Source organism: Petromyzon marinus, chromosome 46 (assembly GCF_048934315.1).
Source record: "Petromyzon marinus isolate PM22_M1 ecotype Great Lakes invasive population chromosome 46, UKy_Petmar_22M1.pri1.0, whole genome shotgun sequence".
Classification (NCBI taxonomy): Eukaryota; Metazoa; Chordata; class Hyperoartia; order Petromyzontiformes; family Petromyzontidae; genus Petromyzon; species Petromyzon marinus.
Genome location: NC_133712.1, coordinates 7,614,969 through 7,642,379, shown reverse-complemented (window position 1 = coordinate 7,642,379; position 27,411 = coordinate 7,614,969). Strand labels below are relative to the sequence as shown.

Genomic DNA, 27,411 nt, shown 5'->3' with positions numbered 1-27,411 from the left:
CAAAAAATTAAAAAAGAAACATTTATGCACTTGTTATTTGAAAGTCTGCGATACAATTTGCTGATTCTCTCATGTGGCCAGCTCTTTACAAATGTTATCGGAGTGTCTGGTGGAAGTGGCAATCGTGTGCCGATAACACCACCTTGGGACATGAACAAACCACCAGCCATCATCCACTCTAGCGACAGGTCCTGCCCGTTCCACTTTTATTAATAGTTAATATTATATCTCTACCGTGTGACGGTTCTCCGATCCCTGTGTCCATTTTTCTGTCTCTTAAGTGTAATTCCAAGCGTGCTGTTTTAACACTCAATATGATATGATGTCTCTAACTTGTATATTTGTTTTACATTGCTTCATTTGGCATCTGTTTAAATTAAGCCTTGTACTTGTTCCTTGGCAAGACTCTCATGAATGAGTCTTGAGACTCAGGTATTCTTGAGTAAACAAGCATAATTATAATAATATAATCATAATACATCCACTGTCTTTCACAGTTTGTGCCGAGGCCTACAACCCAGACGATGAAGAGGAGGACACGGAGCCGAAGGTACGGAGCATCGACACGGCGCACGTGCTCTAGATGCACGCGCTGTAGACGCACAGTGTCTGTGGGGCGCGCACCCGTGGTGATCCAGAACTGTGGAGGCAGGGGTTGGTGGATCACGCAGAGATTTGTGAAAACTCCCAAACACTGGCTGACTGATGGTTCTGTGAATTGTCACAATTCAGGGACCTGAATCGACTCAAGAGTTGATTCTTGTTTTTGACGTTTAGTTGAAAAGTCACGCGCCTCCAGAGGCTGCACGGATGACGTGACCCCTTTCCATTGAACCTATGAGGATAAAAAGAAAACACGCACTCAGACTCTTGCACACACGATTTGCTACATGCAGTGGTGAGAATGCGGCGGTATACGACTGTACGTCATTGCGGCATTTCTCAGAATACCAGCCCACGTGCGTCCCACCGGCACTGTTCAGGATTACTCTGATGCCTGTGCTGCAATGCCTTCGCAGAGGGGAAACAGCAGTGACCGTGGGTTGCAGAAGGACGAATAGGTTTCGAGCACTGTTTGTGTAGTGAAATTAAGAATCAATATTAACGAATCGATGCATTGTTATGCCTCTAACAAAAATGGAACACTCTCATCTGTGTCCACGAGACAGTCTTTACCTGAAGTTCACTATTACCTTAAGTGACAGGACAGAGGATTCACTGGAGTTTTACGATACTATATTTGCCATTAAAAGTGATCTGTGAATTCATGCCCGTGCTGAATCCAAAATTATTGAGGCAATTAAAACTCCTCGTACATAAAAAAGCACAATTGATTAATGTGGAATTCGGCTGCTATGTGTATTTATTTTAAACAAGTGCTTACGTCTGCTCCAACTTTTATATGTAACCAAGATTCCAGTGCTGAATGGCAGACTTGTGAACGTCTTTGTTTTTAAAACTGGCTCTGGTATTTATTGATTTTGCTGTGTGGTCCAAGGCTGATGCAGAATCACTTCTAAAAATAATTCCCTGTCTGGCGCCTATCTGCTTCATGCCACGTCGGATAGACGGAGCACATTCCTCATAAAGCAGACTCCATTTGAGCAAGTGAAAAAATTGCTCTTGTACAATAATTGAATGCTGAGCATGGCATATGTGTGAGTATATAAGAGTGGTAGCGCAGTGGTTAGTGTGCTGCCACTGTGAACGCGCCTATCCGATTAAATTCCTGGCCACAGCTGCCGTTACTGGTGGGTGGTATCTGAACAGGTCCTCCCCCCTTCATCAACAGCACTGAAGTACAGTCAAACAACCCCCATAACTGACACAACATGGGGAGGCCTTCATCCAGCAGTAAATTGACAAAGCGCTGAAAATTAGGGCACAGTAGTGGTGCAATAGTTACCCATACGGCTATGGTCTGAGTTTGATTCCTGGCTATGGCTAACATTCGGGGTGAGTGATACGTGAAGCACTTTTATTAACCTGCACTGACCAGCATGGTGAAGTATGATTCAGTTACCCCACAGAGAAGCAGTGTGGGGAGGCCTTTATCCACCAGTGGATTAATGAAGGGCTGTACATTATTATTACTTTTTAATTTATTTACATTTAATCCTGCCTGGTTTCCACCATACCAAAGTGAAAGTGCATGCTCTTTACAATTACGTTCAGTGCCGCTGTGTTGTAATGAGATGTTGCTGATATGCATTTAATTTTCTAAATCAATATCAAATCACGGATATTGATTGCCATTTCCCCACCGGTCTGAGAGTATAATTTACACGCCTACAAATCTCTGAATTTTCATCTCGTGCTGCCAAAGATTGCTCGCTCTTGTCTTCTGCCCTTGAACACTCCTAAAAAAAGAATACCCCAAAAAGAGATGAAGGGGGTTGCTCAAGCAGTTATTCATAATGGCCGTAGTGTCGCACGCTGAGACTCTACGGGACGCTGAGACTCTACGGGACGCTGAGACTCTACGGGACGCTGAGACAGGAATCTCAATCAATTGGAATTTTTATTTATCAGTGTTATCACCCACATTGGTTGCATTACTTACAGAACTGGGGACTAATTTTTTTTTTTCATTATATGGTTATTGTACATTTGGAATGTAATTAAGGAAGAAGAAAAAAATTTTTATTCATTTGCCATTAATATTTCAATGCCACTTTGGGATTGTAGCTCCTCACTTCCCCTTGGTGGACCCTGCTCACCAGGTTCTCTGAGCTGGAGAACCTCCTGGGTGGGGGGGGTGGGCCAAGGGAGTGGCCACGGCCTCGTGGCTGCGTCAGATCGACCGCTATCTTCGAGACTCGGGGATAGGAAGGGAGCTCGCTCGGGGCCTTTGCCAGGAGGGACCCCTAGGAAGGGGGTTCACTTGAGGCTATTCTAGGAGAGACTCCTAGGAAGGGGGCTCACTTGGGGGAGCATTCCCAGGAGGGACCCCTAGGAAGGAGGCTCGATTGGGGGCTTGTTGCTATGCACAGGCTCGGCATATGCTCCCACACATTATGTCATTGAAGTTTATGAATAAATACAAAAAATAACTGCAACTTACAGTTGCCCGAATAGGAAGCGAGCTACTTAACTTTAACTCCTGCTGCCTGTCAGCTGCACGCTGCCGGCAACGTCCGCACGCCCGTCGCTTGTAAATCGACCGCCGAGTTGTCCCGAATGGATCGCTTTGACGCGGCTTGTGCTCCAGCGAGTGACTGATGGAAATCGACTTGCAAACGCATCGGCGGCAGGCCCTCCTCGTTAATTACGAGCGGCGGCGCGTCGGTCTGCGCCCTTATGGCCCAATCGGCGCGGACGATCAGTGGCATGCGGCCGCTCGTAATCGCTTTGACGCTGACGACTGAGCGGACAGCCGCTAAGCAATGTTGCGAACGTTCGGTCGCTGTGATTTATTGTACGGCGTGACCATTGATTGATACTTGGCTATGTACTTATATACTTAATTTTTTGCTTATTTATTTCTGGTGACTTGCTTACCCCTTTTCTTTATTTTGCACTGCTATCGTTTGTTTGTATTGTTTGTTGTTGCAACTTGCTGACCCTCGCCCCTACTGGACGTTTGTGAAAAAGAGCTTCATAGCTCATCGGATTCCTCCAGGATAAATCAATATTCTGATGTGCTTAAATAGTTTGTATTTTCAGATTTTTGTATTTTTAAAGGCCAATTTAAGATATTTTTGTTTTACAATTATTGGATTAAAATTATTAAACGTTCGTAGTTTTCATTGTTTAGCTATTAAAGTGGAACATATTTTTTTATTAATGGAATTTAAATGAGATCAAACATTCCATTTATTTTTTTGTTATTTTAATTGTTAACGTTTCACATTTTTAAATGATCTAAATCCCAATCATTTCAGATGTTCATAATTCAACTGTTATCCTCGTAAAACTTAATTTTCAATTCAAACATTTGCTGTATTTCATTTATTTAAAACTACAGTTATTGTATTTGTTACATTTTAACCATCTTTGAAAATATTTTTTACAGTTGAAAATTTATTTTCAATAAAAACGTAATGTTATCATTATTAGAGTCACGCTATTATATCTCACCAAGTCGCAGGAGGATCCTGTTTTAGATATTTAATCAGTGCCACGTTTAAATGAAGAGGATTTGGCTTCGAGTTTGAAGAAACTTAAGAACGTGGAAAAAAAACCCACCTGGCAAACATGGAGAAGAACACTTCGCAGTCCGCTTACGAGCCCTCTCTACTTTCTCTACTGCCCTTTTCTGACTACCGCTTCGCAAGCCAGCCCGCCTGGGAGATTCACAAATCCCTGTGATCCAACAACCCTTGCCTCCCAAGCGCTTGGATCGTTTGCGTACGATTTCAAGAAACCGGCCGCCAACGTTGCCACGGGCGGTGATGTGAAGCTCTCGTGCTCGTGCCTTTGTTCATCCATTAGTTGCGCAGCATTCCTGAAGGGGACCCCTTGCTCGTTCTCGGCGATGTCAGCGTTTTTGTCTTCATTCCGTTGTTGCTGTGCTCACATGCCATGGACCTCCCTTGTAAAATAACCGGGCAACTGGCTAAACAGGACCACCCGTGTAACAAATAACAAACTGAAACACTCATACACACTAACAAAACAGGGCAAAGATCTCCCGCGTAGCCTTTAACAGAATGTTGAAGGTATTGTTCGTGAGCCTGCAACACACCCAGCAGCCTTTATCTCGCCAGTGGTGATTTATGCAGACTGCGCCAGGTACTAATTTAAGGCTGAGTCGATCTAGGGGAGGCCCAGAGCCGGAACAGATAGCACTCACACTCTGTCTCACATACACACACACACATTCCAATATGTAAGCAATAGTGACGTCACAGTGAAGTAATTTCCACTTCTATATGTAAATGTATCCTAATGCTGTCACATCATATATTATCAGATAATTAATCCATCTCTCGTGGCCAATCTAGCCACAAGGTCGCTGGGACTCTGTTGGCAGCTCTGCTCATTATCTACCTCCACCTTTCCCACTCCTCAACCTTACGGTTCTGCTGGTAGTAGGTTTATTACGTCCAATCCAGGAAACAAATATATATGTTATCCGATGATTTTCGATTTCGTATTGATGCCGATGTTTGATTTTTTCTGATAAATTTGAAAGTCGGGAGCATGTCCCTGATTGAATAGGAGTCTACCACCGAGCTTCATGCGCATACAGTGAGGAAAGAAAGTATTTGATCCCCTGCTGATTTTGTACGTTTGCCCACTGACAAAGAAATGATCAGTCTATAATTTCAATGGTAGGTTTATTTGAACAGTGAGAGACAGAATAACAACAAAAAAATTCAGAAAAACGCATGTCAAAAATGTTATAAATTGATTTGCATTTTAATGAGGGAAATAAGTATTTGACCCCTCTGCAAAACATGACTTAGTACTTGGTGGCAAACCCCTTGTTGGCAATCATAGAGGTCAGACGTTTCTTGTAATTGGCCACCAGATTTGCACACATCTCAGGAGGGATTTTGTCCCACTCCTCTTTGCAGATCTTCTCCAAGTCATTAAGGTTTCGAGGCTGACGTTTGGCAACTCGAACCTTCAGCTCCCTCCACAGCTTTTCTCTGGGATTAAGGTCTGGAGACTGGCTAGGCCACTCCAGGACCTTAATGTGCTTCTTCTTGAGCCACTCCTTTTTTGCCTTGGCCGTGTGTTTTGGGTCATTGTCATGCTGAAATACTCATCCACGACCCATTTTCAATGCCCTGGCTGAGGGAAGGAGGTTCTCACCCAAGATTTGGCGGTACATGGCCCCGTCCATCGTCCCTTTGATGCGGTGAAGTTGTCCTGTCCCCTTAGCAGAAAAAAACCCCAAAGCATAATGTTTCCACCTCCATGTTTGACGGTGGGGATGGTGTTCTTGGGGTTATAGGCAGCATTCCTCCTCCTCCAAACACGGCGAGTTGAGTTGATGCCAAAGAGCTCCATTTTGGTCTCATCTGACCACAACACTTTCACCCAGCTGTCCTCTGAATCATTCAGATGTTCATTGGCAGGTCCCCTTGCTTTCTTGAGCAGGGGGACCTTGCGGGCGCTGCAGGATTTCAGTCCTTCACGGCGTAGTGTGTTACCAATTGTTTTCTTGGTGACTATGGTCCCAGCTGCCTTGAGATCATTGACAAGATCCTCCTGCGTAGTTCTGGGCTGATTCCTCACCGTTCTCATGATCATTGCAACTCCACGAGGTGAGATCTTGCATGGAGCCCCAGGCCGAGGGAGATTGACAGTTCTTTTGTGTTTCTTCCATTTGCGAATAATCGCACCAACTGTTGTCACCTTCTCACCAAGCTACTTGGCAATGGTCTTGTAGCCCATTCCAGCCTTGTGTAGGTCTACAATCTTGTCATTGACATCTTTGGAGAGCTCTTTGGTCTTGGCCATGGTGGAGAGTTTGGAATCTGATTGATTAATTGCTTCTGTGGACAGGTGCCTTTTTTACAGGTAACAAGCTGAGATTAGGAGCACTCCCTTTAAAAGTGTGCTCCTAATCTCAGCTCGTTGCCTGTATAAAAGACACCTGGGAGCCAGAAATCTTCTTGATTGAGAGGGGGTCAAATACGTATTTCCCTCATTAAAATGCAAATCAATTTATAATTTTTTTACATGCGTTTATCTGGATTTTCTTGTTGTTATTCTGTCTCTCACTGTTCAAATAAACCTACCATTAAAATTATAGACTGATCATTTCTTTGTCAGTGGGCAAACGTACAAAATCAGCAGGGATCAAATACTTTTTTCCCTCACTGTATATGTTCGAGTCGTAGTTGATTGTGTTTAACCAGGTGAGAACACGAGAGACCCATGAGATGGGCGTCTCGTTTGCAAAAGTGGCCTTGGTCACCAAAGTGACAAAAGCAAACCAATGAAATCTGAACAAAAACAAATACCACTGTATGACATGATGAATTGAATATCGACGTGATCTGATGTGGTTGTCCCGTACTGAGCCTCAGTGTATGTCTTTGTTACGTGGAGCGGCAGTGTAGCTGTTAGCGTGCTGCGCAACGACCCCTCCAACCCGGGTTTGATTCCCGCTCACGGCCAACACCGGTGACTGTTATCTAAACCGGTCTGGGGCCCCTCCCTGAGGTCGACTCGGCCTCAAATGAGTGCCTTGTGCAGTGTTTAAATATCGCCACTAGGGAGATAAAGGCGGCCAGGCGTGGTGCTGGCCACACACCCCCTCGTTTGCCGTGCTAGCCTTTATAGGTGCTTGCTAACAGCACTTGCCCCAGCAGTCTGTTACAGGCTACACGGGTGTCTTTGTCTTGGTTTTGACTGCATATTGTCTCCACAGGTGGTCCATCCCAAGACAGATGAACAGAGAAACAGGCTCCAAGAGGCCTGCAAGGACATTCTGCTTTTCAAAAACCTGGACCAGGTAATTTCTAGTCTCCCGTTCGAACAGACATAAAAAATATTTCTGTTTATATTTGAAGTCCTCACTTAACGCGTGTCCACACAATGCATTATCGCAATAACGTGGTTCTTCCATCCATAAGGGAACACTTTTCGTACAGCGCGGAATGCTCCCCTTAAAACACAGAATGTGCCGGTTCTGACGCATAACGTGCACCATTACAACGTGGATTTTGAGCGGTCGACGACGAACTACTTTCCTGAGCTGCGCGGCTGAGTGGTATGGTACAGTACGCGGAGAGATACAGTATGCTAAATGATACAGTAACGCTGCGGTATACCCTCAAGTTCTTTGTCCCGCCACTGCACTGTGTTTGTGTAGTAGGACATCATATCACGCCAAACCTTTATTGTTACGTTACTTGAGGGGGAATTGTTTTTGCTTGACGCGGCAATTTTCAGGAATGCATATACTGCACTAATCGAGAACTCACTGCACATGTAATTTTGGTGTTCGAGCCAGGCCCAATGTAAGTTAATATCCACAGGTCCACAGATTAGGGGCACCACTTTCCCACCTGCCCTGCCACGTGAGCGTAATGTTTGCCACATTGATTCTCAGAGATGGAGTTTAGCCAAATTAAGCACAAAATATAATTAATGTCACGAGTCATTGGTGACCGGGCTGACATCATCCACTCACTCTGGTCACTATACTTGAGAACCCAGTTTAATCAGAACCTGGTCTATATGAGGCTATGGGTCTCTATAGAGGTTTGTGGGTTTCCATACAAGTCTGTCAGTCTCTGTGGAAGTCACTGGTGACTGGTCCAAGACCATCAACTCGCCAACCTTGAGAAACCTGGCTTTAATCACAGGCGACTGCCACCTGGATTTAGACCCAGAATCTCAGTGGTGCCGGCTAAGAGCTCAGACCTTCGAGGCAGCTGTCCACCTTCAACAGATATTGGTGAAGGGGGGGGGCACTTGTCGGCTGTATCAGGGTGGGGTGGGTAAGGGCAGGACTAGTGTCTGACAGAGGTGTGATTTCGTCAAAGGCATTGACCACGATAGCCTCCTTATTAACCCCCTTTAGCCTCTTAACCCCACTGGGACAGTTAATCAAACGATTGAGGCAAACGCAGTTCGCCCCGATCAATCTCATAGCCGCCGTTCTTATTATAGTTTTTCTTCAAACAGGCATGGTCATTAGTATCCATTGCACTTCCCCACCCCCTCCCCCCAACAAACCCCCCTTTCCCGTTCCTATGAAAGCAGCTTTGCATCCGGCTTCAAATGCGCGACACCGGGGATGCTGACGCAAATTCACTGTGGAGATTACCGCAGAGCGATTGGGGGATGGTGTGGAGGGGCACGGGGGGCGACTCCTTGAACCTGCCGCGGCTCTTTTGACATTTGGCTGAAAAGGGCCTTTGCCCTTCCTCCTCGCTTACGAGACTTCATTAGTCCGCCAATCTGCACGAGGCATTGCGCTGGGCTGGCGGAAACGTTCGAATTGGCTCGTGAATTTTTAATAAATGTCACGCTTATTTGAAGTCTGGTAATTAAGTTGCTTTTAGTTAAATATGTCAGGCCTTTCACTGGCAGTGTTAATTATTTAAGACAAAAATGGTGGACGTCATATTTTTGTTATCCCTTCCACCTTCAGTGAAAAGCGTTCTTTGAAAAGTTATTTTTCCCCGCTTGCTACAGTCGTTGGGGGTGGTGCAGTGGTTCGTGCTTTGCCCTATGAACAAAATTAGTCACAAGTGTAGTGGGCATTATTGACGTCGGAGACTGTTCTTTTGAGGCAACACGTATTTATTACAGATGCTTCAATTACAGTGGCGAATCTGATACTTGAAGAGGTAACGGCCTCTTCACCCGTACTCTATAGAGGGAACGCTCCCCGAGCTTTAGCCCACGCTAGCTCCATGGTTCCCTCTATCCTGGTCCTCTCTCAGGAGGCTATCTGACCTGGCCCAGCTTCGGCGCAGGTCCCGATCACCAGCCCCACGAGTCCGGCCCTCAGAAGGACATCGGCCCTTGCGGCTCTGGTGCCGCACCCTGGCTTGCTCTGCCCGGCCCTCAAAAGGACAGCGGGCCAAAGGAGTTCCAGGGTCTGGCTAGTCAATATTCTTTATTCACTGGATCTTCATCTTGCTTCAGTTGAACTGCCTCTCAGCTCCCCGGGTCCCACCTTTTATACTGTCTCTCACTGAGGGGTGGTGCTGGGAAGGATCACAGCATCCCCCACAGCCCCCCAGGGTGGTGGCCGTAGCGGACGTGTTTGTGGCCACCGTTATACAACCGCTTGTCACCCTCCCGTAACACCTCTACACAAGCGAGATCTGGGTTCCTGGACCTGGATTGTCATCTTAATTCACCAAACCCCACCGATCAGCTTTGTGAAGTATGGTCACAAATCCCCATGATGACATGGCATGGGGAGGCAGTGGATTAGCAAAGCACTGTAAATTCAGTCATTTGGAAAAATAAAAAAATTTGTGAAAAAATTATGTGAGATAGCATATCGGAACTTTTGAATGACATACCACAATGTACCCTGCAAGCAATACTTCCTGGGAATATAGCGGGTGTTGTGGGTTTGGGCTACAGAGATGGAAGTACAGAAATTGATTCTTGAATCAATTTGTGCAGAGCTTTGAGCACTATCTCCCCCTTCGTGTCTGCAGTGGCCAAACATCCCAGTGCAGGACCCTCGCAAAGAAGAGGCTTGAGACTTGGTGAGGCTGTCCCAGATCAGGAAATTATATTACTTTTTTTAGCCTTATAATAATTCAAAAAGTATGCAAAGAAGCGCAGAGAGGTGTTTTCTTGGAATTACATTGACAGACAGAAGGAGGAGGAGGAACGTCAACACATGCGATAGAGAACACAAGAAAGTTAAAGACATTGTATCGACTGCTGAGATAAGTTAGTGGGCTTTGATTCTTTAGATAAGGAAGCGGGCTTCAGTCAGGAAACTTGGGTTGAAGGGTTGATGACTTTTGGGCAATCATAACCATGGAGTGGCAGCCAAGGGAGGGAATCGTGCCCTAGAGGATAACTGCCGTGGAAATGAAACTATTAAATCTGCTCGTGTGCTGAAGCTCGATGGATTGTCGCAACGGCTTGCGGTGGGGGGGGGGGTTGGGGGAGGCCTTTATCCAGCAGTGGATTAGTCATGGTTGTCGATGTGTTCACTTGACCAATTAACATTTCTCGATTGTTACTTGTGCAACATTTGTTAAGAGCCTTGCCATCGTTTGCAATATTAACATGTTTTTGTTTGTGTTGCTACTGCTGTGCTCATGCACCAGCACGGATTTCAATTGTAAAATAGCCAGACATCTTGCTAAACGAGAACACCTGTGTAACAAATAAAATAAAATTCAGTCACCCGCACGTGTAACAATTACTCCCATCCATCCCCACGCAGCCAACTTCAGTGAATAAAAATAACTTGTAATAAAAAAAATCGATTGTTCTTACATATGGTTTCATTATGTTCTCGAGATACTCGCATTTCGCCCAGGAGAGTCCCTCAATGTTAAGTTGGAGGAAACTTGTCCCAGGGCCTATCTGGTGTGTTGTTTGTCCCAGAACAGGGCCATTGGGCGTGGCTAGTGTTGGTGTTGCTCTGGAGACTGAGGTCAATGATCGATGTTAGGTTGCCGCGTTGATAGCGTTTGTCGTGATTTCTCACTTAACAGAGTGGGCTGCCATCTTCTACTCCCGATGATAGCGTGTAACTAACTACGGGGAGAGTGCTCTGATACATTTGTGAGCTCAGAGTCTCACGTGCAACCCGGTCCTAATCGGGCTTTTACTGCAGGCATGTTGGTTGCGCGATACTACTGCGTGATAAAACGTGATACTGCCCAAACAAAGGGTTGTTCAGTGACGGTGCCATTTTAGGACCGATTTGCCATCAAGGGAGCAGTGAATTGAAACCCAGATAGGCAAGTGAGCTGTAAACAGGTTATTTTGCTGTCGACCTAATTAACTTTTAGTTAAAAGGAACATCTTATAAATATGTAAAAGGGAAATTTGTGATTGTGTCTGTTCAAAATGTTTAGCATACTTCCCGACATGCAACAAACTTGAAATTTGGCATGTGGGTAGCTTCCAGGCTGTACACAATGCTAAAAGTGTAAATGGATATATTTTGCACGGCAAGTGAGCGGTGACGTCACATCTGTGACGTCCCCCGCATGCGGCAGCGTCACGCAGTGCGCCTGCTGACTTCACGCATCCCCCCCACCACCCTCCGCGTACGCCGTGTGTGGTGTATTAATCCAAGACAAGAATACAAATCTCAGGTGAAGCCGGGTAGTAAAGCTAGTAAATATATAAATACAAGTTACAGTTTGGGCAATGGCCCTTATTTATAGCAGATGATCGAGGCACATTTCCCGAAACGTCTATTATTATACATATTTCCAAATAAGATCGCACAGTAAATTTTGACTTAAAACTTTCGTTTTTTTATTATGATTTTTCTATCTACGTAACTTTACCGAAAGAACCAAAGAATAAGGTCACACAGTGTTTTGACCAATGCGTAGAAGCATAATCAAAACACATTTTTCTTAAATTAACAAATGCGGCTTACGATGGGACGTCACAAAGTATCCATGTGCTTCACTGATGACATTGCTCACTTTACAACGGAGGTGGACACTGCCAAATCCTCGTTCTTATCCTGTGTCATTAGCCATGCATTAGCCCATCAGATGCAGACGCCAATAGTTTTCCTGTGCAAGAAACAAGTTGAATGATGAAGCTCTCGTGGAAAAATGGAGCCTTTAATGATAAAAATTACACTGCTATTTATTTGCCTGAGGAAAGCCTTACCGAGTCTCAAGACTTGTTTTCAGGAGGGTGGTGCTGCTGCTGCTTGTTGCATTGGGATGCTTGGTCAAGTCTATTAATGAGCTTTAGTGAGGCATATGGGGGGTAAAGTGGAACCCTGTGGAGAAAACCGACCAAGCGTATGAGTTTGCGACGGCACTCAAAGCACCCTCACAAATAGGTTCAAGAATCCAACGCTGTCCAGCCTTTTCCTGACAACTTCTCAGCCCAAGCCGACAATACCTGCTAATCCCTGGTGATCTCCTATCCCAAGTACTAACCAGGCTTAATGGCTGCATAGCTTCCAAGCTCCGACACATTTGGACACATTCAAGGTGATTGGGTCAGAGGCCATTCACACAGGAGGTAGCACAATCAGTGGAATGCCACGGCATTTGATGCATAGTTACGACTTTTGACACGTGACTAAGCTAAATCCGTTGGCCCCCTGCGATAAAAGAGGTTTCTGCAGTATTATAAAAGTTATGTTTACAGGCCCGAGCTATACCGTATGCGTTTACGGCTGTGCGACCTTTGACCTTGTCTGATACGAGGTCTCGGTGATGAACAATTCTCACTCTTGTCCGTCTGCCATTTGTGTTTCTTAGAATTTGTCGAGTTTGGTTTTATAATTTCGCTGTACGCTGCCTGATGGTTACTAAGATACCACCGTGGGAGTTGAGCAGAGTAAACACGATGCTCCGGGGACCTTACTTGGACATGCCTGAGGCTAAAGACGTCTTTTAAGGAAGGAAATTATTTCCATAAACAGTTTCCTTAATTCTTATGGGAGCAACACATTTTGTTTGAGCCATTTCTAAACGGTGAATTTCCCCTTGGCTGAATTTGGATCATCAAACTAGTTGCAGTCACGAACGCTTCGAATCGAGTTTAAGAACTTTTTTGTTGCCATTTCAGTTGGAAGTCTCACCTCGGGCTTGAACCTGGTGTGCTCACCTCTGACCTTAACCACTGGCAGGACTCAAACTCGGGTCAATCGGAATTCATTCATAGGAAATTATAATATTAATAGCTGCTGTGGTGGTTTATTGGTTAGCACACTGTACTTTGAATCCAATGGGCACAGGTTCGAGTCCCTCTCACGGCGCAAGCTTCTTAAATCCATCGGCCCGCCTCTATCCAACCCAGCAGTATAATCGGGTACACCACAGTTAGTCGATGGGCAGGTTGCATACGGTGGGGTAAAATGTGGGTACTCCCATCGCTTTCAAGACATCTGGTCAGCGTGGAGGAGTAGGTCAAGTACCATTTAGAGCTCCCTCTAAATCAAGGCCCTGCCATCTGCAGCGACGTAGGCAAGCAATTGCAGAGTAGCACCAGAGAACCAATGTCATACGTTACCATTCTGTTTTTCTAACAACCAAGGAGTATCCAAGGAGACTACTCATTGATTAGCGACGGCGGTGTATGCATTTTCATTCGCACCTTTGCACAAATTAGTCTTGGGTCGTGGTGACACAGCAGCAAATGATGAGCAACAACCAGCTTTTGTCCATTTTGTTAATTGAACAGTGACAAGGCTGCAGGGCTGTCTGGCTTAGGGAAGATTTGTGGAGGATTTGGGAAGATCTTTTTGTTTATAGAGTGTTTCTTTGTTATGATTTGTTTCTCATACACTGTGATGTGGCTACGGTATTCACACACGCATGCACGTTTAGTCGCCCTTGGATACTCGTCACACACACACATTTAGTCTTCCTTGGAGACTCGTCACCTGCACTGCTGAATAAACAGGTGTTCTGCCACTGGGGATGTGTTGTGCTACTCTGTCTATTATGGGAGTGAAGCCCTACATTAAGTAGGGATGCGATTTTAAGGTCATAAATCTTGTTGAATTGGGCCCGACTGCTCATTATCTGGCACCTTTGTTTTGCATGTACCATTTATTTTACAAAAAATAATAATTCTGCATTGCATCTGAAGTTGTGCTTTTGAGTCGTCAGTCTCGAGCGTTAACCATTTCAGTGACAGAACGATGTGAGGATTTTCTGATGTCTGCATCCATCCATCTCTGGTTCTCTTGCAGTAGGAGAGATGAGGCACAAATAAGTAAGAAACAAAATCATCTAGAATATTTTTTCTGCGGCTGGCTGAGTTTCCTGAACATTGACTTAGAAGTAGATGCAACATCGTATATAACTGTTAGCACCACCATAGTGTATGCTCGTAACTAAATATCAGATCTCGCCCACTTTCAGTTGGCTTCAATGTCACACTCCACGGAAATTCACTAGTGATGGGGCTCATATATTTGTAAGTGTTTAGCGTAAGATTCGAAGAAAATACAAACTTGAGACTGACCACTGTCCCATGAGTGAAACCAATCGATGTCCAGGCTGCAATTTATTCGCCAAATCTTCTTGGTTTTTTGGTAAAGTCACGTAGAAGAGAAATAATAAAATAATAAAAATAAAACAATAAAATTATCTATCACGACGTTTCGGCCGCAACACAAGCAGCCGTCTTTAGGTGAAGAAACAGAACTGTTGGGAAGACAGAGTTCCAATGAACACTGCTGAGCTTGGCAGCGTCGTTTAAGCTGGGTGGGAGGAGCAGAGCGCCTTGACAAAGGAGTTTACATATCAACAGAAGAATTTAGCATTGAAGTAGCTAAGTTAATGTGATAGATTAGCAGGATGTTAAAGTCAGAAATTAGCATGTAACTGGGAAATTATATTAAACATTACACTGAAAGGTACTAAGAGATTAGCAGGATGTTAAAGTGAGAAATTAGCATGTAACTGGTAGATTAGCATGATATTAATGTGAGGATTTAGCATGTAACTGGTCACGGAAGTGGCTATGTTAAAGTCAGAGTTTACATATCAACAGAGACATTTAGTATATTAACGCTAAAGAACTGCAACTACCCACCTATCATACAATAAACCGATGTGAAAGAACTAAATATAAACTACATCAATATAATCAATGTACTCAATATATTCTCCAATAGGTTGAGCTATTAACATAAAGTAACTGGGTATACACTACACTATATGATGAATACCATATAGTAAACTGATAAAAACTAAAATATAAATTACATCAATATTATCAATAGCTCAATATACTATCCAATCAGCTGAGCTACTAACAATAAGTCACTATACATTACAATTCTATGTCGAAAAAAGTAGCGGTTTCTTTTCAACGTTAGCACCACGGAAAGCGGCGAGCGTTCAGACGGACGAGTCCATCTATGCTCGGAACGGAGGAGGGGGGAGAGAGAAACAACCACGGTGCGCTACTCTGTCCTGTGCTGCGTTACAACGATGCTATAAACTAGACTACTATACATTACAATATTATACCTTCCAATCTAAACTACACTGTATAATATCGTATACACAGCCCAATATAAACTCTAACATTATGCATTATATTGATATGCCTCCAACTAAACTCTTTTCTACATTACACGACTATACACCGTACTATACACTTCCATAGACAAACCCACCATTGAATTATACCATGCGTTACTTTAGACTATAATAATATTAGACTTGTAAAATTACATTATGTATTATTCTACCAACCCTAATAACATCATGCTAATCTCCCAGTTACATACTAATTTCTCACTTTAACATCCTGCTAATCTCTTAGTACCTTTCAGTGTAATGCTTAATATAATCTCCCAGTTACATGCTAATTTCTGACTTTAACATCCTGCTAATCTATCACATTAACTTAGCTACTTCAATGCTAAATTCTTCTGTTGATATGTAAACTCCTTTGTCAAGGCGCTCTGCTCCTCCCACCCAGCTTAAACGACGCTGCCAAGCTCAGCAGTGTTCATTGGAACGCTGTCTTCCCAACAGTTCTGTTTCTTCACCTGAAGACGGCTGCTTGTGTTGTGGCCGAAACGTCGTGATAATTTTATTTTATTATGTTTTATTTTTATTATTTTATTATTTCCCTTCTACGTGACTTTACCGAAAGAACCAAGAAGATGAATCCATGCAGTCACGAAAGCTTTAAATCAAAATGTATTCGCCAAATTTCAGCTTTTCTCGCCCATCGAGAACGCGATTACAATTTACATCACTCGCTCGGTTACAGCCGATCATGCAGCTCGAATGTGCGTCGTGACCAAGCTAAGCAGGTTTGAGCCTTTAATCGTGACCGCTCAGCGTTAAATAGGTGTCATAGACTGCGGGAAAATGTTGTGGGCAGCAGAGGGCAGTTGCAGTTAAGTCAATATCTGCACTGTACTTCTATGCCCCCTATCCTTGCCTCTCCCCACCTATCACCAACCCGCCCTTACCGGCATGGTGAAGTATGCTCAAATAGCTTCCCCATGGCCCGCACGGCGTGAGAAGGCCCTCATCCAGCAGTGAATTTACAAAAGGGCTGTGCAAGTGAATGCCCAGAGTACTTTAGTTATTGACGCTGTGAGAGTTGCAAGATGTAGCAGGATGCAAGGTTTGAGTCCAGGCTCTAGCTAGGTGAGCTATCACATCTGCAGGACTGATTGATCCACCAGTCTGTAGTGTTTATAAAGACGAATAAACTTCTTATGAGGCACACTCTGTTGATTGTAATTCTTCTCTTACACAGTCCTTAACACACGGAGGGGTATACGGTCCCATCACCCGATACCCTAAGGAGGTACAGCCTCCGGACTCAGCGTAACCTACACACAGGTCTCCTTGATACCTAAGGAGGTACAGCCTCCTATCTTGGCGGGACTTACACGTCTACCGCTATCCTAGCCTAAGGAGGTACAGCCTCCTATCTTGGCGGGACTTACACGTCTACCGCTATCCCAGAGTCCTCCGGCAGGGACCTAGGGGAGGCTGTCTGACCCACTGCTGGCCCGGTGGGTCCTGACCACTGGGTACGCTGAGCCTTAGCCCATAGAAGGGCTGGAAGGCTGGGTCCAGGGTCCTAGCTAATCTTAAGCCCGGGCTTCGGTCTTCGTGTAGGGAGAGAACTCCCCGTGCTTGCGTGGTTACCCTTCTTACACTTGTTTGTGGCCAGGTGTAACCAATCCCACATTCCCACGTGGAACTGTCTGATTGGTTCTTACCAAACTGTGGCTACGATCCAGTTCACCTCGTCTGACCCCAACCGTTATTCACACAGAGGTAGCGCTGCACTGCCCCTTTGATACCTGGTGGCAATGCAGGTTACCGAACAGTGTGTAGTTAACACCTCTACAAATCCATTGACCATAGCTGATGATGGTGATGACAACAAATAATAACAAGATAGATTCCAGTGCTCTATTAATGAAGGCGAGAAACCCCCGTACCAGCCACGACCTGCTCGATGTGGCTGAGAATGCCCATGACATCACCAAGCCCTGCCCATCACTTCCCGTCCAGCGTCACACGTGGGAACATAGGTTGAACCATTTTTTTACAACAATGTCCATGCTATCCGACGAGTCAAGTATTTGAATAATCGGCAGAGTAATGATCGAGTTAAAACACGTGCTCCCAGAAGGCAATGCGACTCATGGGTTGTTAAGAAAAAAAAAATCACGTGGATGAATATGAGATGGATATGTGAAGGAGATGTTACCGACTGTTTGTTTATTTAGTTTCAACTATTTTATTAATATGAATGTTTTTACCAGGTAAGGCTCACTGAGCTGTATAGCTCTTTTTCAGAAGTTACCTGACCAGAATTGATAGCTCAATGAAGTGGCGTATCACGTGGACATTTATAAAAGCCAAATACTATAAACACGCATTCATTATAAATGTGGAGAGAAAAACCGTAGGACTTAAAGAAGAAGCCACGCAATCACTTCAGGGAGAACATGCAGGCATCAAGGGTCGGGATCAACCCCACGACCTCCTTCTATACCAGACGAGGGAGTTAACATCTCATCACCGTACTGCGTGCGTGTCTCCCCGCTCGCTCGCGAACGCAGGAGCAGCTCTCCCAGGTGCTGGACGCGATGTTTGAGCGCCAGGTGGACAACGGCGAGCACGTCATCGACCAGGGCGACGACGGCGACAACTTCTACGTCATCGAGAGGTGGGGGGTGGTGCCGTCGCCAAAATGTCCCCCCCCCCCAATTGGGGTCAGGATTGAGAGAGGGGGGGGGCAGGGGGTCGAGGCTGTTTGGAGAGGCAAAGTGGCCCATTGGTGGTGGGTACTTTTGCCACTTGTTGCAGAGGTTCACGGTTAAAATCCAGCGGCTGCCCTAATTGTCACTGTGTGTGCAATGACCACAAATAATGCGATACGCCGTCCGCTTAACTCATTCTGAACTTTAAAGACCCCTAATGTCATTCGCAAGAGTAAACTAAAACTATAGGACCCACTGAGCTATGTAGATCTTTTTTAGAAGCGACCTGGTCACAAATGATAACTCTACGAAGTGGAATATCATGTGGAAATTTATAGCAGCCAAATACTCTAAACGCATGTTGATTCTAAATGTGGAGGGAAAAACCGTGGAACCCGGATAAAAATCCACGTGACCACGAGGAGAACATGCAAACTCCAAATATGCAGGCATCAGGGTTGGTATCGAACCCACGATGTTCTGTATATCAGGCGAGGTAGTTAACATCTCGCCACCGTGTGCTGGAGTCGGGGTCCAAATTTGCCAAATTTTAAAATGACATCGGAAATTACATAATTGTGGACTATACATAGCAAGCATTGCCCCCCTACTAGCAGACTGATGCCCGAGGTCACTCTTGCAAATGACTCATCCTGCCTGGTCTCTTGAGCTCTCACCTGGTTACACAAAAATAAACGTGGAGTAAATTTGTAAAAAACATTCGGCGATGATGATGTTTTATGGCAATTGGTGAACATCATTGACTTTCATACTCGGGTCATTCCATCAGACCTCAACCAGAGCTTCTCACCTCAAAATTTTGATTTTGCTTACATTGTGTGTGGTGTGGGGGGGGATATAGCGCAGTGATGAAACCACGCCAAATATTTACGCTCCGTTCTTTCTGCTTGCATATGGCTTGGTGAAGAGCAACATAAAGAAGGTGTGGTTCGTGTTATTATTTTTAAAGATCGATATCCGCTGCCTCTGTTGAGACACGTAGGTATGGTCCTACGCTGCTGTTGCCGTCTCATTTCTTGTTTTGAACGTGTTTTTTAGATTTTAATTATTATTTTATCCCACGTACCATCCCTTGCAATGTGCCATTGTTGCCACTTTTCTGTGCAGGTCGCCCTTCGGAAAATAGCTGTATAGCTCAATGGGCCTTAGCTGTCTCAAAAGAGTCTGAGTTTGCTGTTGTAAGTCAGAATCAGAGTCTGTATTTATCCTGGAGGAATCTGATGAGCTATAAAGCTCTTTTTCACAGATGTCCAGCAAGGGTGGGTCAGAAAGTTACAGCAACAAACAATACAAAAACACGTCATGGTCCAAATAAAAAGACAGACACGCAAACGACGGCTCAATTGGAATCTGCAATGCAATCCATCTCCCACCCAACCCCCCACTGCGAAAACTAGTCAGGTTCCTCCTGAAAGCGAATCACAACACTTGGTGATTCTCTCCTGGGTATTAATAGGGGCGCTTACCCAGGGTAAACGCCCCTATTAATAATAACGAACCATCGTCAATCGCCGTGGCGTGGACTGAGATAAGACGCAAGCGAAACGTTCATTGCCCAAAAGCAATCTGACTGCGTGCGCCGTATTATTACGCTCACGTGTTGTGATGTGTCACTGTCTGCCATCGAGCTCCCCGTGGGTGCACCATACAGTTAATCTCACTTCCTGGCCAGAGGGTCAAGACGGCCGGGGCAGCAGAGGTTGGAAACCGGCAGTTGTGCAATAGGGCCAGTTGACTGTGCTGAAGGCAAAGGCGCGGCCCTGCACTTGCTTGCTCGTGCCACTGCTGGTGGAGGGTGGCCTCCACTGGAGAAAGCTGTACAAGAGGGTGTTTGGGCTACTCTTCCACCCTGGCCAGACGTCTTGGAAGGGGTCGGGCAGTGTACCTGTACTCTTAACCTCACGGCGCACGAGCCTGCCGATCGGTCCCCGTGGTGCACAAGCACTGCTGGGTGATCGGAAGTGCGGTGAAATTTGTGACCCCCTCAGACGTTGTTTCAACTTCCGGCTACCTCCGCGAGTCTAGCGTGCCGCCATCCACGACTCAGGAACCCGATGAGCTGTAAGGAGATTTTTCACAGATGTCCAGTCGGGGCAAGGTAGAAGGTTATAACGGCAAACAATACATAAACACGATACGAGTGCAAAGTATAGGAAAGTTAAGCAAATCACAAAAAAGCTCAACTATTTTTTTAATTTCAGCAGCTAAAGCTATGGGTTCTCTTTTTCAGTAGCGACCTGGCCACAAATGATAGCTAGTTCAACCAAGTGGCTTGTCATGGTGTTTGTTACCGAACTTCCTCGTGCTCGTTGCAGATTGTTCCCCTAAGTCGGGGTGTTAGGTAACCTTTTTTCTGTAGCAATGGCAGAATAGGACTTTCAAAAAGCTTTGGCGAGTGGCCAGACGTTAACGCTGTCAGCTCGGTAATTTCCGTCACACCAGGGGGGGGTGGGGGGGGGGGTAGGCCTGCAGTGGCGGTGGTGACCGAACGCGCATAGATTATAAACTCGTTTTTTGCCAGGTCGACAAACATTCCACTCTAGTATCTGATTAGAACAACCAAGATGCTCGCAGTGAAGGTAAATAAGTATCAAATTATATATATCGACACTTTTAACATTAAATGCTAAGACAAGTTCATTATTGCTTGTGGGCCATATGGAATGATGGCCGCGTTGAATTGAATTCCACGGGCTGTACCTACGAAATTAGGTCGTGGGTCATATCCGTCCGGTGGCCTGTGGGCTCCCCATCCCTGATGTAATCAAATTGCGGCTCTGCCGGCTTGAACCCCACAGTGCTTAGCTTAGGGCGCAAGCATGGTCAGATTTGTACAAATCCTGGCAGAGAGGTCCAGTTTAACTTGACATTCATGATAAAGGTGTTTTGGGTTAGGTCGCGTTATTTATAAATGTGTCGTAACCCTCCACCACCCGACACGGCCAATCAGCAAAAAAAAGTGTCACGTTGACAAAAGACAAATAATTCACTACTTTAGCCCACCGGTGTGTTGAAGAGTGAATCCACAACATTTACAGTTTGAGTACGACGTTTCGCTGGTAATTACATCCAGCATCATCGGGCAATTCGCCAGAATGGTAAAGCCCTCGCTTGCTCCCGGTCTTAAATAGAGCAGCAGGGTGACGTCATCATTTAACTCATTTCAGGTGCAGTGATTTGAGGTGGAGGGGGGAGTATTGTAATTATGTAATCGATTAGTAATCAGTCAATGGTTATGATTAGTAATGAGTTGTAGATTAGTAATTCGTTGTAATGTGTGTTAGTCATTATAAGCTATGTTAGTAATCCGTTAATTAGTATGTGTTTCCCCTATAAGGAATTGTAATATGTATTATTTAATAATACGCTTCCAGGCCACACTAAGCCTGTAGCTGTCAAAGCGATAAAAGTTAATCCGATTGCTGAAAGCGATCAGATTGTTAAAACAATAAAAATTCCATATATCTCAGGAGTAACTGACAAATTAGCCCGTGTTTTGCAAAAGCAAAACATTACAGTAAGATTTGGTACAGTACACAAAATTAAAAAACTAGTATCTTGCACTAAAGACGCATTACCTAAATTATCAACAGAAGGTGTATATCGGATTAATTGTTTATGTGGCAGATGCTATATTGGACAGACGGGACGTAACATCAGCGTAAGACTAAAAGAACATCAAAGAAATATTAAATGATCTCAAACACAACTGTCGGCAGTGGCAGAACATGCTTGTCAACAAGGACACTCAATTGATTTTGATAACGTTGAAGTGTTGTGTAAAACTTATTATTACTGGCAAAGACTAATTCGAGAATCCATTAAAATTGAGAGAAATAAAAATAACTTTTATCGCTTTGACAGCTACAGGCTTAGTGCGGCCTGGAAGCGTATTATTAAATAATACATATTACAATTCCTTATAGGGGAAACACATAGTAATTAACGGATTACTAACATAGCTTATAATCACTATCACACATTACAACTAATTACTTATCTACAACTCATTACTAATCATAACCATTGACTGATTACTAATCGATTGCATAATTACAATACTCCCCCCCCCCTCCACCTCAAATCACTGCACCTGAAATGAGTTAAATGATGACGTCACCCTGCTGCTCTATTTAAGACCGGGAGCAAGCGAGGGCTTTACCATTCTGGCGAATTGCCCGATGATGCTGAATGTAATTACCAGCGAAACGTCGTACTCAAACTGTAAATATTGTGGATTCACTCTTCAACACACCGGTGGGCTAAAGTAGTGAATTATTTGTATTTTGTCAATGTGACACTTTTTTTTGCTGATTGGCCATGTCGGGTGGTGGAGGGTTACGACACATTTATAAATAACACGATCTAACCCAAAAACCTTTATTATTAATAATATTGGTCGCGAAAGCCTACGTGTTAAATTAACTTGACATCATGATCTTATGCAAGCACAATCAGATTCTTATCAGCCTCTCTGTAGACGCCCCATTCACAGAATTTGAAGCATCTGTGCGGGCCTTTGTGATCACAATTATGGGCATTGAGGCGTTATAAAAGGAGGAAAATGTGTTCTGGCAGTTACATTTCAAGCAGGCGAACGTGTAAGTGCAAGTCCTGCCTTACCATTGTCATCGTCACCATCACGGTGAGATGTGGCCTTTCCACTTTCTGGATAAAGGCCTTGCCATGTCGTTGCCATCCCCCCCAGCTCCCGACTTCCCCAGTGAATCTCACTCCAGCATGTGAGCCGATTGCGTCGCTCCATCTCTCCCCGGTGGTTGGCTTCCCGGGTGCGGTTCCCGCTCTGGTTCTTTACCGCCAGCGTATTGCCGCACACCCATCCCTCCTATCGACACGTCCTGCCCAAGCCCGTTCACTTTTCTCAACAATCTGTGTATGCGCTTCTGTAATTCCGAGCGCTTCTCTCTCCGCCCTTCTTTTTGCACGCTCTCACTCTCAGCCAAAAATAAATTGTCACCGCTTCATATTGGCACCCGCGTCACGTGCGTCATCCAGCTGACCCGCTAATTAGAGCCGGAAACGTTCCACATTACGACACCACCGTTTTGTAGTGCCTAAAATGCAGTTATTGCTTCACGCTGGAATGCAATGAGGGTGGGGGAGGAGGAAAAAACATCAACAACAAATTGCCCTTCCAAACAGTTTTCCCACTACTGCAACGGAATATGCTCAGTGCTCGCTCGGTGCAAATCCCGGCTGACCGTTAGGCAATTCCGGCGAACGGCGCTGACAAAACTTTTTGACCGTAATCGTGGCGCGATGGGGCAATCAGTCCTCGGCACTTTGCCCACCCCACGGCTGCTTTTGCCGTGTGCTTCTCCCTGTTTGCTTTGCGCTGTGGGTACCCATAAGAGAAAGAGCGTTAATCCTTCGCCAACTGGTCTTTATTGACACGCGTGCAGTTGAAAGGACCCCTTTCAGGTTATATTTACGTGCGGTGTTAATTTAGTTGGCATTTATTTTCAGTCACAGCCTTATTCTAGTTGACAACAGCCTACGCAATTTTTGTAAAGTTTAAAGTTCGTAGATTGTATGCAGTTGCTGTCATTATTTAGTCAGCTATACAGTCACAAATGTAATCCACTCAGAAGTCATTTATAATTTCCATCAATAACCAATTACCATTGTGGGGCTTGCACTGTAGTATCTAATGGCGTTGTTGAATAATTTCTGCCCACGTGTTCATGCGGACTCATTGATTTCGCCTTGCTGGGGTCATGTCACGTCGTGGTCCCTCGTGGGTAGTCGTAACCATTTCTCGCATGCGGGCTAGTGCAGTGCTCACGGCCAGAGAGTTCCTCATGAAGACGCCTTGGTCCAACACCTGACCAGACACTCACGGCACACTTAGAATTGAACACAACACCCCCCCCCCGCCCTCAAATAAATCACGTCTTATGAACCAACCTAGATAACGCGTGAGATATTACTGTGCCTTACATAATACCCGCTTACCATACAACAAATTAGTACATTGATGAGCAGCAGATGAAATCTCCTAAGGTGTGTGGGTTGCCACAAAGGGAATGTAATGTGGTTGTGGAGGAAGTGATGAATGTTGTGAGTGTTATTTACCTTGTCTGAACGCTCCCTGGCTTCGTTGCTCCGTGTTTTGTTTGAGAGCAAGCTGCAGTCCCTTGCACCAGAGCACAGCTCATCTCGAATTCCGTCTTTGTCGCCTGCTCCGCGCAACCCCAGCATTTGGAATCAAATTCCTGTTAACGACCTGCATTGGCGGCGCCCATTGTGAATGACGGAGCGTGGTGTCCGCCTTGCCTGTCTGTACAATCATTATCGTCTTCATACATTGGGTTTCTAGTAAGAAGTATACAAAATTTACTCGTTGTATTCGAATCATCGTTTTGACATCAATCTACTTTTAACGAGCTGCTGTGTGTCCTTTGAATGATGAAAGGTAGTGTCTGTCTTGCCTCTCTGTCAATGCGTCCTCATCATAATTGTCCATTTAATTTGTGGTTATTAGGTATGAATCGCAACGTATATTAGTACGAGCTGAGTAAGTTTACTTTATTTACGGAATTGTTTTCCCTTTAATGACTGTCGCTGATGCCAAGTGATGTGGTAATGCACTGTGACTCGTTCCACCGGAAAATCTGGCAACTACCTGCTGATACTGGTTGTAACTGTCAGTGAAACGTCAGACTCCACAATTTTTAAATGTTGCGGATCGCTTTCCAACCGGTGCTGCCGCTGAAGGGGTGCCGCGGTGACGAGATGTTGTCTGCCTCGCCTGGTATGCAGGAGGTCGTGGGTTCGATTCCGACCCTGCATATTTGGAGTCTGCGTGTCTCTCTCCCTGTGGTCATCTGGATTTTTCTCCAGGTCCTCCAGTTTTTTCCTCCACATTTAAAAACACGCATTTAAATTATTTGGCTGCTATACATTTCCACGTGATGAGCCACCTCATTGAGCTATCATTTGTGGCCAGGTCGCTTCTGAAAATGAGCTTTAGAGCTCAGTGGGCCTCACCTGGTAAAATACAAAAATTGTTTTAAAATAAGTTTAATATTGCCACATTTGTTCACGTGACAACTTATTAATTGGCTGTATTGGGTGGAGGAGGGTGTTCGACACAAATTTTCATCGTGTGATCGAACCCAAATAACAATTATCAATCATAATATTGGTCATGAAAGCCTACCGGTTAAACATAAGAATCTACATTTTGATTTCTGCGGGTATTTGTAATGAGTTCACGCGATGATTTCTCCAGCAACCAGAGACCGCTACATTCATTCTAATGTAAATAAAAAAGAAATGGATAAATTTTGATTTAAAGCTTTCGTGACTGCAGTGATTCACATTCTTGGTTCTTTCGGTAAAGTCACGTTGAAGGGAAACAATAAAATAATAAAATATATATAAAACAATACAATTCTCACGACGTTTCGACTGCAACACAGTCACACCTGATGATGACTGTTTGTGTTGCAGTCGAAACGTCGTGAGAATTTTATTGATTTATATATATTTAATTGTTTCCCTTCAACATGACTTTACCGAAAGAACCAAGAATAAGAAATGGATATTTTGAATTGATTCGCAAGCCTGAATCGTAACAGCTCGTTGAGAATGGCAAAGAGGGTGGATCGTTACACCCCTAGTTTTTGGCTTGAAAAGTCGTGCTTTTACCATTAATATAAAAAAATATAAACTTCATATCTGTAGAGATATGAACTGTTATATATTTTGTCAGGACAGGTAAGTCCACTTTCCATTAATAATTTGAACTATAAACACGTTTTCTTTGTAAAATTAAGCTCAACTTTTAGTCATGTAAGGGGAGACAGGGAATATTAAAAAAGTTTTTTTAATGTTTTTAAAAGGTAATTAACTGTCAAGTGTAGTTTTCGAATGAATATCTTCACAATAAAAGTTATTTCCAAGATTAAAAAGTTTAACTTTAACACTTCTACTCACAAGAGATGTCATTTCAGTTTAAAATTAACCCATTTAGGTGACCAGGAGGCTCAGAGGTCACTGAGCCGGCACATTTGAGATCCTTGGTTCGAGTCCAGGATTGTACCACCCGTGATTGAACCGGGTTCTCAAGTTGAGCAAGTCGATGGTCTCGGCTTGGTTACCTTCGGCTCTGAACATTAAAAATGCTGGATTGTAAGACACGTGACAAATGCCCTGCGCATGGTGGATTAAAGGCAGGCTCGGTGCGTTAGTAAAGAGGCCGATTGAAGTTCAATGGGGAGCAGCGGCGCAATTGTTAGCGCACTGCGCTACGAACCCGGCGACTCGGGCTTGATTCCCGCTAATCAGTGACGATTATTATACGAATCGGCTTCAATTAAGTTCACGGTGGGGTGTATAAACATTGCCAGTGGGGAGACAAAGGCCGCCAGGCGTGGTGCTGGCAACCCAGCCCCTCGTGTGCCGTGCCGGCTTTCATAGGTGCTCGCTAACAGCACTTGCCCCAACAGTCTGTTCAGGCTATACGGGGATATTTGTCTTGAAGTTCAAGTGACTCTCAAAGCCCTGCCTGCTGTCATAGTTTTGAACGAAAATGTAATTGTCTCGTGACATTACACCAGTGGCGTTACACCAGTGGCGTTACACCAGTGGCGTTACACCAGTGACGTTACACCAGTGACGTTACAGTTGTGACGTTACACCAGTGACGTGACACCAGTGGCGTTACACCAGTGGCATTACAGTTGTGGCGTTACACCAGTGGCGTTACACCAGTGACGTTACACCAGTGACGTTACAGTTGTGACGTTACACCAGTGACGTGACACCAGTGGCGTTACACCAGTGGCATTACAGTTGTGGCGTTACACCAGTGGCGTTACACCAGTGGCGTTACACCAGTGACGTGACACCAGTGGCGTTACACCAGTGACTTCACACCAGTGGCGTCACACCAAGTGGCGTTACACCAATGGCGTTACACCAGTGACGTTACACCAGTGACGTGACACCAGTGGCGTTACACCAGTGACGTTACACCAGTGACGTGACACCAGTGGTGTTACACCAGTGACGTTACACCAGTGGCGTCACACCAGTGGCGTTACACCAGTGGCGTTACACCA

At 44.8% G+C, this 27,411-nt stretch overlaps 1 protein-coding gene across 1 annotated transcript in view; it reads left to right on the top strand.

Annotated features, from left to right (window-relative positions):
* LOC116952263 (cAMP-dependent protein kinase type II-alpha regulatory subunit-like) overlaps positions 1 to 27,411 on the top strand; it is a 105,157-nt gene that overhangs the window by 54,298 nt on the left and 23,448 nt on the right. The window contains exons 3-5 of the mRNA XM_032971454.2: positions 498 to 550; positions 7,331 to 7,414; positions 18,161 to 18,267. Coding sequence (XP_032827345.1) covers positions 498 to 550; positions 7,331 to 7,414; positions 18,161 to 18,267 — 244 coding nt within the window. The remainder of the gene's footprint in view (positions 1 to 497; positions 551 to 7,330; positions 7,415 to 18,160; positions 18,268 to 27,411) is intronic.